This window comes from Ruditapes philippinarum, unplaced genomic scaffold (assembly GCF_026571515.1).
Source record: "Ruditapes philippinarum isolate M1 unplaced genomic scaffold, ASM2657151v2 ctg202_1_1_1_1, whole genome shotgun sequence".
Classification (NCBI taxonomy): Eukaryota; Metazoa; Mollusca; class Bivalvia; order Venerida; family Veneridae; genus Ruditapes; species Ruditapes philippinarum.
The window spans coordinates 520,634-537,654 of NW_026857221.1; the positions used below are offsets into that span (position 1 = coordinate 520,634).

The following is a 17,021-nucleotide window of genomic DNA, read 5'->3' on the forward strand; positions in this document are numbered from 1 at the left end:
ATCATATCTTAAACACGTGTTTTATATTATTGTAGTCGGTGTAAAAAGCTCATCAGAGCTTATGTTTATTGTTGATGTATCCGACTTATAAATAAAATTTACTTGACTTGACTTGACTTGAATTTATTCCTGCTCGCTTACAAATTATATAATTATTTTAATTTATTGACAGACTAATAAGTAATATGAAAGTACACCTGTATCTGTATTATTTTCTTGACAACAGAAAAGAATAAAATCACTATTTGAGAGCTTATTTAAATATCATTAAATAACATACTTAAATTTTTTGCTAAATGGTAAAAGCTGCACAAGTAAATGATAAAGATTCCTATACAGTTGACTGTTACTTTTCATTTCCTCCATTGCGTAGTAAATAGCACTTTTATTTATTTGTTTTATTTTTGCAACAACATAGATCACATTTACATAAAAAGGATATACATGTACATATATATAAAATAACAGTTTAACAAATTAAAATATCGTTTCATTAAGTTAATGGCTGAAATCAGATGAGGCATTGGATAAAATTATTTAAAAAAAAAATCACAGTTCAGATTATGACTACAACAAGTCAGAATAATAATTAGCACAGAATATTGTTTAAAGTTACTGATAGACATGATACATAAAAACTAAATAGTTTAACATAGATTTTTAAAGAAAAAAAAATAAATACATAAATACATAAATAAATAAATAAATAAATAAATAAATAAATAAATAAATAAATAAATAAATAAATAAAAAATAATATTAAATTTCAATACAATGGTTTTGCTAATAGTGATCTATGGTTACATGGATAGCCCATTAATTAAGCTGGTGTGCTTATTTCCAATGGGGTCCTGTTAACCAAATATATGGAAACAAGATGAAACCAGAGAGACATTCATTTCTCAAAAAAAAATAGACAATGAGATAAACTGCGAATTAATCTTAGAATTTCTAGGTAGGTTTTCACAATAGATTTAGTAGATGCAAGTGGGAATAATACTCACTGGATTTCGGTATATTAACATTTGTATGCTATATTATCACAGTAGTTTTGCATTATCACAGAAAAAAGGCACATGAAAACATAATTATGACTAAAAATATAATAAAATTCGGCGTACATATGTCGCCACTCAGTAATATAAAAATCACTTTGATGTTGCGCAGACCAAATTGAAGCAAGATGGCTCTTCACTATTATATTAAAGTGAAGATTAAATATAAATGAAAACATGAACTATACGTGTGAAAATGTAAAATTTATGTGGATACGCGATCTACGTGGATAGAGATGCATCATTAAAACTAAATGTTTGCGTGTTCAAGTAGTTATATAAGCATTAAATTGCTATATAAAAGGAAAAAGGAAGTGGAATAATAACGGCAAAGGACGGGGTTGAACGATACAAAACAACTCATGAAACACTTGTACTCATAAACCCAACAATAATGCCATGTTGAATGATCTTCAAGGATGAAAAATATAACATTTATGCTTGACAGTAGGGGCGACATTTTAGGGCCTCACAGAACGTAACGATAAAATAGTGAAAAAGGAAACCTCAAAGAACGCACAGCGCGTCAAAAGAGAAAACATGCAGGCTGGTCTTAAACTGCGAAAATTTGATTGCACCAGTCCGTAGCGTGCAATTTTGTTTCGGTAACAATGAACATGAAAATTACCTTAGTCGTCTTTTTATCCGGTAAAATTATGCGAGATTTGTGAAGTAAGGAAGGAACCATACTCATAAGCATGCGTTTTACTTTTTTCGTATGATTTATCTTGAACGTAGACACTTATATACTGCTTTATATTTTATACAATAACTTCCCCTTATATTTACGTAACACTATATTTACACTTCCTTGTTCATTGAAGGTTAAGAAAAAGATTTGTGTTTTATATTTGCAGGCTAGTATCTACAGGTATGTTTTATGTTGTTAATTTTTAGACAAATTCAAATAAGTAACCAGTGATATGATATCAAAGTAATTGTACAATTAACTTCATGCGGATTGTGAAACAATGTCGATAGATCTCAGCTATTTAAGTTGACATTTAGTTTTCTAAGGTACAAAACTTTTAGTGTAAACCTGTTTTCGGTTTCAATGTGACCTTGAGACGAAGCGATTCCAGTGTTATTATTATAATATCATTTAATTATTGGATAGGCATTATACATAACACGTGAAGAGGTTTTGTCGACCTTTCGTTTTTCTTTTGTATTAATTGGGTTTTTTTCTTCACAAAAATCATTATGCTTTAAGAAGGTTAAGCATGCATAACATTGCTAGTTTGTATGAACTGTTTCCAGTATGTAATATATTTTCTATTGTAAATTATGTCATATGCATGTATTATATCGTATGTCCCAGATTATATCTAAAAATATTTTTTCATCGTTTTTAGGTTTTATCATAACGATACCAAGTTTTTTTTATTGAGTAAGTGTGTGTAGGGGAAGGCGGGCGGGGCGGGGAATGGGGGTGTTAGTCACACATTTGCTTTTATCTACCTCACCATTTGGGAGACCAGTGTTGTAAATGTGCCAGCATTTTGTCTATGTTCATACATATCATGGTACAGAAAGAATATCTCTTGAGACAGGAAAATCAAACACAACTATACTACACTAACAGAACTGAATGTAAACTTCAGAAGTCTACAAAATAAAAAAACAATGTTATGTTAATGTCATTCAATAACAGCTCACTGAAAATTTATTATTAATTATATGTTAAATGTTAAGGCGGGGCATACCCAGTAAACGCAAGCTTTATGTATATAAATCTGTTTATAGTGTTCGTCCTTAATCTACTTGTTGGTGAATTAACCCATTATAAAATTTACAAATTGAATTGAATACTTAATTACTACACATGCACATACTGAAAGTCAGGTACCGTTTTGTCCAATCATTTCATTTTAATTTTTATGTGAAAGATATGGTTTGAGATTGTATAAATAATTTAGATGTCTTCGGTACAAGGACTTAAATCATTCACACAGTTTTATTGAAGGTTCAATTTTTTGTATTGATAACGGTTTTCACAGTAAGAGTGTCGCATGAATTGTTTGTTACCTTACCTGCAGTGATTTTATTAGTTCAAAGATTCACTTGAAATGTAGTTCCTTTATTTGATCTGCACGCAAATTTAAGTTAGAATTTATGAACCAGCCGTGTTTATCTCACGAAAACCTGGGCTGTGATTCATAGTATGTCCAACTTTAGGACTTTTAAAACGTTCAAGTAACAACTTTTATCTTTAATCAAAGACTTTGTACTTTGATTACAGTCAACTTGCTGAGAAAAAGTAAAGAAATACAACGGCGCGCACTTTAATCCGCAATTTGTAAAAAAAAAAGTCCATCTGCATTGTTATTTAAAAACTGAAGGAGTCATAGAATAGGAGTCATAAGTAAGAATATTTTTTTAAACGCAAATTTGTCTGTTTCTAAACAGTCTAGGACTTAATATGGAACCCAACCCAGTATTACAACATGATATAGCATTACCACGGTACAAAATAAAAAGGTCATTAAAACACCATGCAAAATGACGTTTAGATAAAACATGCGGTATTCCCTGTTCTTGTCATTTATAAATAGCAGCATCGTCGGATACCCACGGTATCATGTAACATAACACGAGATAAAATGATAAATGTTAATTTATTATATATCTGACGATGAAATAGCATACGAGTTTCACTTATTTATTTTTTGTTAAGTATGATCTCTCTTTTTAAATATATTTGATATATTTTACTGCAGATTTGCATTATGAGTGCGTTATACGTCGGTTTGGGTTTAAGCGTGTATACCTGGATGTTATGTTTGATCAGTACCGTATTACCGTATTGGTCCTATCTGAAGCAGGGACGGCAAACAATCCATGCTGGCCTTTGGACAAACTGTACAGTGAGAAATGACAAAACAAATTGCGTTGTACCGTCAGAAGGTGATCAGCTTGATTTTTTTGTTCAGAAATACAACTATTCATGTAAGACCATTCAATTGCTTGAAAAAAATCTGGTAAATATATAGTTATCTTTTTCACCGGGTTCCCGCTCGTGTCCCAAATAATGCTCAGGTCTAAAAAATACCGTGACATAATCATTTTCGGAACAATTTGGGATTCGAACATACCACAACTTTGGGTCTCCTGAAGAGTTTTTCAACATAATTTTTACCCCATCGTTCTACTATGTTTACCTATTAGCCCTAATTGTTCTGAAATTTAATTCATTACACCCATTATCAGAAGATTATTTGGTAATCTGTTACTTGTCATTGCAGGATGCCTGTACAAATCTGTACGAATAGAACATGTCCTATCCCTTACATCTAGACTTAAGGTTTACGAATTCAAGAACTAGTAGCCTTAACACATTAAGATTTGCTTGTACATCTTAGTTTTAATTGGTGTTGTACTTCAAAATCCTACCGTCTGTTGAGGCCTGAAATAGATTTCAATTAAACTTTTTTACCAGTAAAGCTGTAATTTGTCTTGTTTGTGTGACTTAAAACCCAACACACGTTCTTCGAGATCTGATCTGTAAATTAGCGATTCTTCTATAAAAACATTCGAATAGAATGGACCATGTAACGCGTAATACTCCAGATAATCAATATAAAATTATTAGAGAAACTAGTGTTGCTAGCGAAATATATTGTTGACATTATCATCATCCTTATATTTTTAATTTTTACGCAGGTTGGATTCACGCAGTTCAGGCTTTGATGATACTGGCTACACTAGCACTGTTTATTTCTATGGTATTTGGAGGTCGAACTCTGGGCGATGTATCAAGAAAAAAGAGCGCCTTTGCATCTATAGTCACTGCTTTGATTGGAGGTAGGTTAATTGTTTAAGCAAATTATTGCATGAATGTCAGTCCTGAGTGCAAATGTAGCCAAATGAGATCTGTACACAAATTTCTGTTGGTGTACACACTGAACACATGGTGCTTTAGCAAGTATAAGTTAACGTTTTATACCGATTGGATGATAAGCTATTTGCGGTGAGCAAGTCATAGTTTCAATATCAAATACAATGTTACTCAGAGAAATATTTGATTTTGGTGATCAATATAATATTGAAAAAAACAATGGAAAAAGGGATATTCGTCAAGAGCAGTGAAAAGAAAGATTTTTTAAAGAGAACATTGCAGAAAAGGTTTGATCAGTCTGTTCTTGAGAGATGATTTGAGCCGCGTCACGACAAAACCAACATAATGGGTTTGCGACCAGCATGGATCAAGACCAGCCTGCGCATCCGCGCAGTCTGATCAGGGTCCATGCTGTTCGCTTACCAACCATTTTACAAGTCGAGAAACTGATAGCGAACACTGGTCTGGATCCATGCTGGTCGCAAACCCATTATGTTGGTTTTGTCGTGACACGGCTCATTTTGTTCTATACCTGTTTGTGTCGTTTTATACAGTTGTAATTAGATGTAAGTACTTGAAACCCCTGCTAATATAACTGTAAAACATGGTTCTGTTGAAATAGCTACCCGGGTAGCTCATTAGGTAGAACGTTGGAATGTGAATCGGACCGCGCATGTTACTTTCGTTGTGATTGATCATGAAATCCTTTCTACGGTCATTCGCACTGTACCTCTGCACTGGCATGTACAGAAGTAATCAGTTCCTTGCGAAAATGAAGGCAATTATTACTGGCAAACTGCTTGACAGCCTGCCCAGAAACGATGTGGTGGCTGACTCTGCTCTGGTTAATTCAATGTGGTTTACTGCCGAGACTTCTGGTTTTAACTGTTGTGTTTATTTTTTTTCCCCAAGAACTTTCGTTATTATCTGCTGTGTTTATTTTACAAGGATAACTGCATTATCTTGTATGTTATTTTTCAAGGATTACTGCATTATTGTGTGCGTTTATTTTTGAAGGATTTCTGGTGTTGTCTGCTGTTATCGTGTTTAGTGAGAAAAACAAACACAGCAACACGACAAACAGCGCTGGTTTCGCCCTCGCTATCATCACAGTTGTGACGTCATTCATCACGGCCGCGCTTTTCTTACTGTCGAGTAGGAAGGCTAACAGGGGTGGATACTCGTACTCGTCTATTGGAGATTAGGTAGATCTACTGATGAAAAAGAAAAAAAGACAATTTTTTTATCAAAGTTAAAGGAGCTCCACTGAGGTTTATAAGCCTTAAAACATAAAATTTTGATTTTTCACATAGATAAACATGAGCACTTAAAACAGAAATATAAATGAAATATAACCAAGAAATATTCTAGAAATAGATTGAAAATCATAATTATGGTTGTGCTATTCTCAGTCCGATTTGAGTGAAAAGCGTTTAAACGCTTTTCAATTTTGGTCATTTTTCACTATAATAATTATTATTCTGGAAAAACGGAGCGAGCTAATGATCTGAAATTTTGCACATAAGTTATTAGTATAGATTTACATGAAGTGAAGTAATAATCTCAAAAAAATATTTCCAGTCCCATCATGTCAAAAAATCTCAGTGGAGTCCCTTTAAAGTTTATTTTCGCTCATTGAATCATACATGATACAAACATGAGGTATATAATACAGAAATCGTTTTTTTTCTCCTTCTAAAACATTACATAGCAACTCATAAAAGAGAATTATCATAATACATAAATTGTTTATTCATTTTTTTGATAACGTTTCCAAGTTTATCATTTTGTTATCATTGTTATGAAATGTAGTATTAGGAATGTATAAAAATCAACATATTTTTAGTTTATTCAAATGATAAATACTGACACATTTTTTTGTGAAAAACTATATACATGCAGATACTTGTACGTTCAATCAATGATAGGCCTATGATTTTTGCAGTTAACATATTCTGTACATAGATTTTTAGATCTACGGTGAGTCAACTTACTTTTGTGGATATTTCAAATATTTACAAATTTTGCTGTACCTTTTATCTCTTTAGTTTTTTAACAATTACATTTGAAAATATTTATTTACGTATACAAATAAATGTATACGAATTAAGACTTCAACAGAGCTATACCTTTAATAATGGTAGCGAAAAATGAAATAAAAAAAACCCTATTGTTTTTCATATCTGGAGATAGTTTTTATTAAAAAATCTATGTTTTTTAACGAATATTATGACAAACTGGTCTACAACATTCACAATCTAAATATTCTATTGCGATTTTAGTAGGTTTAGCCATTCCTATTTATTTCAATTAAGGATTGGTATGATTTTTTTATCGAGAAACATACAATTAATTTGCACATTATGGACGCTCATATTATTGTGAAACATTTATACATTATTATCATCACTCCTCGTTATTCATTTTACTACCATGTGATATGTTGTTTTACATGAAAAGGGTCAACTCAAACCTGTGGTCCGACCCTTTTGCTTTTCATGAACAACTGCAGCATCTATAAAAATACTGTACATTTATTTGATAATGTATTGTCTTATGTTTGCATGTATACATGTGTACATTGTATCTGTTTTTGTATAGAAAGAAAAAAAAGCAATAAAATATGATGAAACAGTTTTACATTTTCCTTCATGTGACTATGGGAGTGATGGAATTTAATAAACGAACAGGGGCATATTCTCTGTTCATAATATTTGTACATTTTTTGTCACCTTGTTCATTGATTTTATTTTTTTCAATGTTTTATTGCATTGCAGGTATGGTATCAATCTTTTTGGTTCTTAATTGTTGTTAAGTTAAAAATGTCGTTTAATCCCACGCAAATGGAATCGAGAGGGGATATTGTTTAAGCGCTGCCCCTGTCCTTCCGTCCGTTCGTCCTTCCATCCGTCCAATTTCGTTTCCAGGTCATTTCTCGACAACTACTGATTGGATTTCAATCAAAATCTTTTAGGAACATTCAATAAAAAAGGAGAGGCGCATATTAATTGCCTGTCAAATTATTGAATTTTGCTAAATTGGCAATAAATTTGTTATTGACGGATTTTATTTATGCTCGGACAAGACAACATTTATGACATAAACGGCATATTAATCAATTTGTGAACTTGACATTGAAATAACATTGATCTTCAAGGTTAATTTAAATTGCTTTTTGCTAAAATTGCTAAAACTTTGTTATACATATACATATTCATTATGGTATAATTTACGCAAACCGCAGCAATGGTATATATATTACTTATTTTGACAAAACATTACTTTATTAAGAGAAAAGAAACCAGGATCTCTTGTTCACTTGTTGTGGTTTGTATAATAACCAATATTTTGCAGGGGATATAAATTCATCAAATTTGTTTGTTATCATACATTTTTCCATTATTAGTAATAGTTTTGAACTGTACATAAGCTATTTTAACATTGATCTTCTTGATGGTGTATTTCATAAAACATCAATAAATGGCTGTACAGTTGTGGTTTGGGTTTTTTGGCAACTCCGAGACGAGATAACACTGTCACGTATGGTGATAAGGTACTTAATTATATACCTGTACCTATTTTTTTTTTACATTTAATGCATGTATGACATGCACGTGACACGGAATAATGTTTTTGGCGATATGCCAATTACATATTGGTTGATTATGTTGTTTAAATTAATATAAAAACGGTTATTAAATGAGTATCTTGATCTTGTACATACATATGGCTCCAATCTTTTTTGCATTTTTTATAATAATAATTTATAATCATAGACGTTGAAATATGAATTTTTTTCAAAACGGCTTATTTTCAGTTTTTTGATATACATTGTATATGATCAGTGCATGTGCTGGGATTGACAAATATGCATTTTATTTGGAATTTAAAGGCGTTTTCAGCTCCACACCCCAAGTGTCTGTGTATAATTCATCAAATACTACGATTGTTGATACGTCCATTTAATTATTATCACATGCGACTTTCGGACGGACATTTTTATCAGGATTTCTTTCGGTAGTTTAAATGATTTAGTTATACAATTTCACCAGCATATATATACCCGGTATTTCTCGGCACTCCAGACTTCAGCAATATTTGATCAACAACATATCAATTAATATGATATAGTCTTAAGTGACAATGTAACCAGGAAGAAAAGATTGCACGCTGTTAACCAAAACTTAAGCTAGAAAAAGACAGTTTGTAAACAATATGATAAACAAGATCAACAAGGAAAGGCGGCGCTCAATGAACGCAACAAACATTCTTTTTGAGCTGCAACTTATATTCAAGTTTGTGTTCATATACAAGATATATTTAGTGTATTGAATTTTTGGCTCCACTTAAATCTACTCAACGTTAACACTTCCAGTTGTCAATAGATCGTGTAATGGAAGATTTTTTTTTATTGATTACCAGAAATCAATCGACGAACATGTGACAGTGTCGCAAACAAATGCAGAACGTACCTGGTTAACTTTATCGATGTTGATCTAGATCTGCAAACCAATACAAAATATCGTAAACTTTTTATCTTGCTGAGAAGTAGCTTTTTGATACATGTGAAGACACTTTAATTATTAATTTAGGATAGGATTCAACTTGTCGCCCTTTGGTGACGTCATGGGGGATACGGTGGACATTGCCATGCCACTAATATAAATATGCATGCGAACTTGCCCCAGATTATCAAACTGCAACTACCAACAAATAGTTTTTTTTAAGTGGATAGGTCTACAATGGGATTATTTTCCATAATAAATTCAAATATTGATAATAACAATTTAGAGGTGTATCATTCAGATTTTTTTTTGATTGTTGCTTGAAAAATAAATGTCGATCAAGTATTAAGTGATGTAGAAGAACATTTATATGAATATTAATAATATTTTGTCCCAGAACATTTTATTTTCTTACTAACCAGATAGAGATACTAATAATAGCGGTGCTGGAATATCTAATCTCACATGGGCTTATCTCACACTCCCGTGCATCACTTATTTACGCATTCCTACACATTTGCGATACTCACTCATGTTTTGACAAAAATGAGACGTGAGGGCCAAATATATAAAAAATGACACATGTCTTTTTAATTATTAACGGAATAAAAATAAATTGATAATATATTTCATGCTTCAATGCTTCCGAAATTTCCCTAATCGATGTGTAACCTTAAAATTTCGCGAAATTCTGTGTAAAAACTGATATTTTAACACTTTGCCTAGAAAACATTCATGTTTTTATTGTAATGATAACGATGCTTCTTGATGACGAAACTCATTTCAATTAACTTTAATTGAATATTTTGCCAAAATAACTAAAAAAGTGGAAAAATCTCCGCAAACGGTAAAAGGCTTTTTGTCAACCATTGAAGTATCATAAACACTAATCACCTTTAACATTAATGTTTTATCATTATAATTTTGCTTCTCATTGGAATTTAATTTCAATTATATTTTGACACATTAACTGGATAAATAGATTTTTTTTTGAGAACGGTAAAGTGCTTTTTGTCAACCATAGAAAGTCAAGCCCGCTTTTCAAACAAGGTTGTAATGCGCATGGAAAGTAGTTTCATTGATTTAATATAAAGTTTTTTGTGTGTCCAGGTGAGTGAGAAAAATAATTAATCATTGGGTTATGTAGAGGAAAGGGAAATACCAACCCTCGGGGAATCGGTTCCATCGGGAATTCACCAAGGCTCGTTCCCGAAAGAACATAGCGCCCTCGGGTTGGGATTTCCCTATCGTCTATCTAACCCAATGATAGATTGTATTAATCTGCTATATAAATATATGAAATATCCCGTCATATATCTCATACTTCACAACTTCCAGGTATTACTATTAGAGTAATTATTCATTGTTTTACAGAACCTCCATTATAGACCAATTCACTTTATAGTCTTGTAAGCGTCAGTTGCTTTGACTTAGGCAAATTACGTTTCAAACAAGATACTTTTGGCTCGGCTAAATGAAGCAACTGGCAACATTCGACATGAGGCAACAACATCGCTCTCTTTAAAGCTTTAAGCAGGACAACTGCTTATTGTTAGCTACTAGTAAACGCCATGTACATAAGCAAAACTCCCGTTACGTGTACACACAAAGACACTCAAAGCTACTGGCAACAGTGCTGCTTTTTAACGTATATGCAACAATACCGGTCACTTAAAACTCTCATCAACACTTATAAACAACATGCAGTATCGCGTTCCTAGACATATTAAAAAATAGCTATTACTTGTGCCATAAATTATAAGAAGTGACAAACAATAACCATAAGCAGCAGTAATATCCTATATCAACAGAGGTTTCGGTGTTTATAATTTTCACTCCGGATCACGACAGTAAGTCACATTGAATTTACCAGAGCACAGTTCAGTCACCTCATCGTTCCTGGGCATGCTGTCAAGTAGTTTACCAGTACAAGTTGCTTTCATTTTCGCAAGGAACTGATTACTTTTGTATATGTCAGAGCATAGACCGTAGAAAGGATTTCATGATCAATCACAACGAGAGTAACCTGCGCCGTCTGGGAATCGAACTCGGGTCGCCCTATTCACATTCCAACGTTCTAAATATTGAGCTTAACGGACAGATATATTAACAGAACCATGTATTGACAGTTACATAAGCAGCGGACCCAAGCACTTACATGTAATTGCAACTGTATACAACGACACAAACAGGTATAGTACAAACTAATGTAAGCTGCAATTGGCTGCTTTTGCTGTGGCACAGTGAGTGGTTGCACTCCAAAGATGTTGATTTTTACTGAGTGGTAGTATTACCTTATCTTCTTGTGCAATTTCTTATGAAATTTAGATAGAAATAATTTTTCACCACTTCATGCATCAATTTTAACTCGTTAATGAACTGTTTGTGATATATTCAATGTCAAACTCCAATTAACTTTATACTTTACTGTGACCGAAAGAATACTGTCAAGTAATTCGAAATTAGATCACAATAGAAACATGAGGATCAGAATAAAATGGTCCTGTTGTTTCCTTAACTTTATTTTACTTTGATTATATTTAGCTGATACATTTTAGACAAACTGTTGATTTGCAATAAGACCCGCTCACTTTTAGATAAATTCAGGATATACAATACAAATTGTCACGTATAATGTGGAGATCACTATAATAACTATTTGTCAATCTTTCAGTGATATATTTTAAACACAATTCTTGAAAACCTATAGTTTGAAGCGTAAAAATTGAAGAAATTTTTAAATATGAATTTGATCCTGATCTATGAGTTCTTTGTACAGCTTTGTTTTTAAAAAGTTCATACACGCGAAAGAACGCGTCGTTAAGCCCGTTTAGTTATATAGTTTGCAATGGTGTGGTTCACCGAACAACATTTTTTTCTGGAGTTTCGCCATAAAGTAGTTCTGCAGACCGTCATTTTCCGGTGACCTGAACATTCTTTGCGACCCTCTTTTGATATATTTTTATTTTATAATTTCGATTCACAATGTTTATTTTATCACGGTCATGTAACAGTAAGTTTGCGGTAGATGGTTCTGTATGTCTTGTTGTAAGGTAGGTCACTATAGCGGTCAATGTATTAATATAAATATTGATTTACGTTAGTCAATGAATAAATTCAGCACAGACATTTCGTAACGTTGTCATACACACAATGGTTGTAGAATTTTGGCATTTAATCTCGCTATAAACAAACATAATTATTTGTAAACCGTGATCTATATATTACAAATGTATTGTATGCAATGGTTTAGCAGAACAGAACAAAACAGAAGGTTTATTTCGTCGTATGTATGGTACAGCCATTTAGACATATACAAACAATATATACATACAAACAATGTATGGCAATAATATTCACGTATAAATTATACATGTTATCATAAAAGATTTTAGAAATAACTGCACAGGGCACCTTCTTTTATCTACATATATTTATTTTATTTAATCAAGGTGTGTTGGGACACCATTGTTAACATTGAGTCATTCCATATCATTTTATTGATATACTATCATTGCATGACATGGTTGAATAAAGAAACGAATTAAAAAATAAAAGTTTTTTTTACACAATATACATTTTCTTATTCGTAGAATGAAATATAAATGTTAACATGACACAATTATGTCCGTAGACCATAGAACTTCATAGCAATGCCTCGAAATGAAATGCTTATAGCAAAAATTTAACTCGATTTCATCGTAACTTTTATTGACAATAAAAGCAAGATGATTTTAATATACCAGAGTGTAATATAAATCTAACTTTCCTATGAAATTTAATATACATTGTTTGTGTTGCAGATAAGAAGCGTCTTCTAGACATAGGTCATATTGAAAAACAATTTCAATCCCCTCTGTATAATAATGATATCGCTTTTGTTGTTTAAATAGTTTAAGTATCTCACTAATTTACTTTACATTTGTCGTTTTCCACTTGATGAAACATCCTATACGTTTAATGAAATACAAACTTTCACCAGCGAGATATAGCAGCAGCAGTAGCACCACCACCACCACAACCACCACCTCCATCATCATCACCACCACCACCACCATCATCATCATCATCATCATCATCATCATCAACAACAACAACAACAACAAAAGCAGTAGTTATAATTGTTGAAGATGATTTACAACATACCGGTATGTAACGTTAGGTAATACGGATCTGGAGATGAGGTAAGTTTAAAGAGTCAATTATTATGAAACTCAAGCTGAAGATATATAACTACAAATACGCGACCCAATTGCTTCTTTCGGTCCATCTTTAATTAAGATAATACAATCTCATTGGCATTATTCCGAATGGGTCCAAGAAAAACAACATAACACAAATGTTTCAAGCAATTCCTTCCCCAGTATTAATACTTTAAACAACAAACAAGTCGATGTAGGCGAGAAAATAAGAACTGTGATAATTTCACCACCAAAGGTAATTATCAACCTGACATTGTTGTGTACATTGTCACCGTTTTCACCCACCCGTATAAAATTTTAATCGATTTCCGAACGTTGTGTAGAAAGCTACTGTAAATGTAGTTTCTTTTTAACCCGAGTGTGAAGTCGGGTGTGAAGCGATCATTTATGGATATTGGGAGTGTTTAGTTAGATGAAAGTATCTGATGGGCTGTGGCCCGCTGCGTGTAAAATAAGTTACATTTTAAACCGGTTATATCATGAGAATGTTTAGCAAAGTTAAAATTACAAGTTAACATATAAACTTTCATCGGATTTTTTAAACTTTGATTCCATTGAATGGATTAATGCAACAGTGTAGTGCAGAAATAAACTGCAGGATTTCGGTTTAACGTTTTAAGCCAAGAGGTAGTTCAAATTTCACCGCCGACTGATCTTGAATGCAGTATTGTTATGTGGTAGTCGGAACTGGATTGTTATTGTAACACCTGGATTTAAGATTAAAGATTTTGGTCTAACCCCGATACTTTTAGAAGATGGTAGTTTTAGGACAAGAACCAACAATGTATGAATGCCGTGTTCTATATATTGGTAGTGCTCCCCCTGTAGAAACTTTGAAAGGATTAGACGCCGTTCAGGAACCGTTAAGACAACGGTATCCTCAGAATCTCGAGGAAGTGTCGGGTGTTGACGCTACATTATGTGTACTTCCTACAGCTCTTGAAATGCGTTATGTCTCCTCCGGCGAGGTTGTCCAGTTCCCATTAGAGAAGTTAAGTATATGCGCAGGTGTTCGCGCTGTAAACGTTATTGATGGCAGCACAGGGCAACAAGTACGAAAGTTTGTCCCTGTTAATAATATACAACAAGAGTCTAGCCACCCTGCCATCTTTGCCGCTATCATTCGACGTACAAAAGGAAGACAAATAGCAGAATGTCACATGTTTATCTGCAACTCAACCAGGGATGCACTACATCTCGTTAATGCTTCAGCTACAGCTAACATGGCTTTTCGAAAACAACATGGTCAAAGGGTTGAAACATCAACACACGGAAATGACGTCATCGTTGTAAAATCGGGAATTGCCAATGGTTACAGTGATGGTGAGCATGGTTCTACAGTAAATTACGAGCCACAGTCATACAGACAGCCGGACATTGAAACTGTCCGCATTGATACTAATGAAAGTAATTTGGAATCAAGGCATTACCAGATACAACAATCGAGAGAATCGGTTCCGGAACCAGAAACTATCTATATAACTTTCGATAAAAGCAACCTTAAACCGAAAGGTGATGGCAATATGGAGGTCACACACAATGTTCGTCAAACACGACGTAGTGAGGAGCATATCAGACCAACATATATTGAAGCTCCGGTTCCCGCCCCAGTACCAGTATTTAGACCAATGTATATGAATGGTCCACCTCCTCGCCCAAATTACGCAATACGACACATCGCTCCACCACCACCACAACCAGTCATGATGCAAAGGCCGGTACTTATCAGATCCCCTCCACCGCCACAACCAATGATGGTCCGACAACCACAGAGAATGTACACCAAGAGAGTGATTGCTCCTCCACCTCCGCCGCCGAGATTTATTTCCCAGCCTCCGATGGTAGTTCGATCCCGTGCACGTTCGGCTTCTCCGATCGGCCGGTATAATTCAGAAATACGCGCTCCTAAAAAGGGCACTTATCAACCTAAGTGGGAGGGAATCGGACGTCCAAAAAGTGACATAGCAGCAACACGCATGTCTAGACGTGACATGTATGATTACCCTCCCCCACCACCCCCGAATATAGAGTTCTTCCAACAAGCTGGGTCTCCGAGGGAGATGCACCTGAACGAGAGAGCTTTCTCACGCAGAATGCATGCTGATAATAGAATATCACGAGAGCATCATGGTTATAATTACCCGACAGCATACGACCTACATTCAGCAATGCTGTACGACAGGCCGACAACAAAATCTAACCCTCGATACAGTAGTAGTTCATCAGGCTCCTCGGACGAAGGCGGTAGAAATAATCGATTAAGAAGCTCGAGGCGTTGACATACGTAAGTCGTATCATTAATGTAATCACAGATGTAAACCGTACTAATAAATACAGAGCGAGCCTCGTTCATTTATCCAAAGTGCTATCATTTTTGTACATGTAGATGATCAATATGTCTATAAAGGAGAGAGATGTGTTCATATATGTAAGTTATTTGCAATATTAAAGTGAGCGTGTTCAGTGTTCCATAAATTATAGTACAGATCATAACAGCTTCTCTTCAGCCTTGGGGACACATAAAACCACTTTTATGATGGAGATTGGATTTGTTCATGCATGCAGACGAAGAAACTTAAATCAAGATTTACCTATTAGTTGGTTGTTTGTTATATAATATGTTATTGGATATTCCTTTTTACTGTGAAGAAAGAAAGAAAGCAAGAATGAATGAGGATATAAAAAAGATTTTACCTGCTGTTTACATGTGCTGAAGGACAGTTTCAAGTGTTTATAAATTCATATACATGTATATATCAAATTTTAAATATTTTTATCAGAAAAGGCTTTGCATACACCATGCCGATATTGTTGAAAATGAATGATGTATTGTAATGATGGTTTTTCAGGGAATGTTTCGAACCTTAACATAGTGTAAATCTTATGAAAAATATGATTGCTTAGCAAACAAGTGTTACTGGTGACAGGTGTAATTTAAGCTGATAGCCTAGTATCAGAGTAAAATTCACAATCGCCATATTACAAATAAACGATACTGCATATTAATTTGTATTTTTTAAAAGATTATGGAGACAGGGAAAATGACCTGCATGTAACGAACATAACTATTGTAGTTGAAGAATTGCATGGATTTTTCAACTTATAATTATTTGTGAGAAAACTTAAAAACAATTAATCAGTTACCATGGATAATTGAGTTTTTCGAAATGCTGGAACTCTGGGATTGAAGTTAGAGTTTTGATGCAGGCAAATGTTCTCTTCAAGAATCCAGTGCCCAGTTCTAGTTCTTTAATTGCTGAGGGGGAAGTCATGAGATTCTTTTTGTTCTTGATGATAATGAAAAAAATGAACGCTGACTGTGTACATGTCTTACATGTTTATTGATGCCTGAAATTTTCATGATATTTTAGTTGACAACCTGATATACTAGTATATATATTTACGAAAATACTTCTATATT

General features: G+C 33.5%; 2 protein-coding genes across 2 annotated transcripts; both read left to right on the plus strand.

Moving 5' to 3' along the window:
* The first annotated feature begins 1,786 nt into the window (after window positions 1-1,786).
* On the plus strand, window positions 1,787-7,612 carry LOC132749107 (uncharacterized). The gene is made up of 4 exons (XM_060738792.1): window positions 1,787-1,926; window positions 3,776-3,962; window positions 4,719-4,859; window positions 5,911-7,612. The coding sequence occupies exons 2-4, from the start codon at window positions 3,785-3,787 to the stop codon at window positions 6,096-6,098; spliced, it is 507 nt and encodes a 168-aa protein (XP_060594775.1). The 5' UTR covers window positions 1,787-1,926; window positions 3,776-3,784; the 3' UTR covers window positions 6,099-7,612.
* A 6,743-nt stretch (window positions 7,613-14,355) lies between these two features.
* LOC132749094 (uncharacterized) lies at window positions 14,356-15,879 on the plus strand. Its single transcript, XM_060738773.1, has one exon. It carries the CDS (start codon window positions 14,356-14,358, stop codon window positions 15,877-15,879), a length of 1,524 nt encoding a protein of 507 aa, XP_060594756.1.
* Window positions 15,880-17,021: the final 1,142 nt, after the last annotated feature.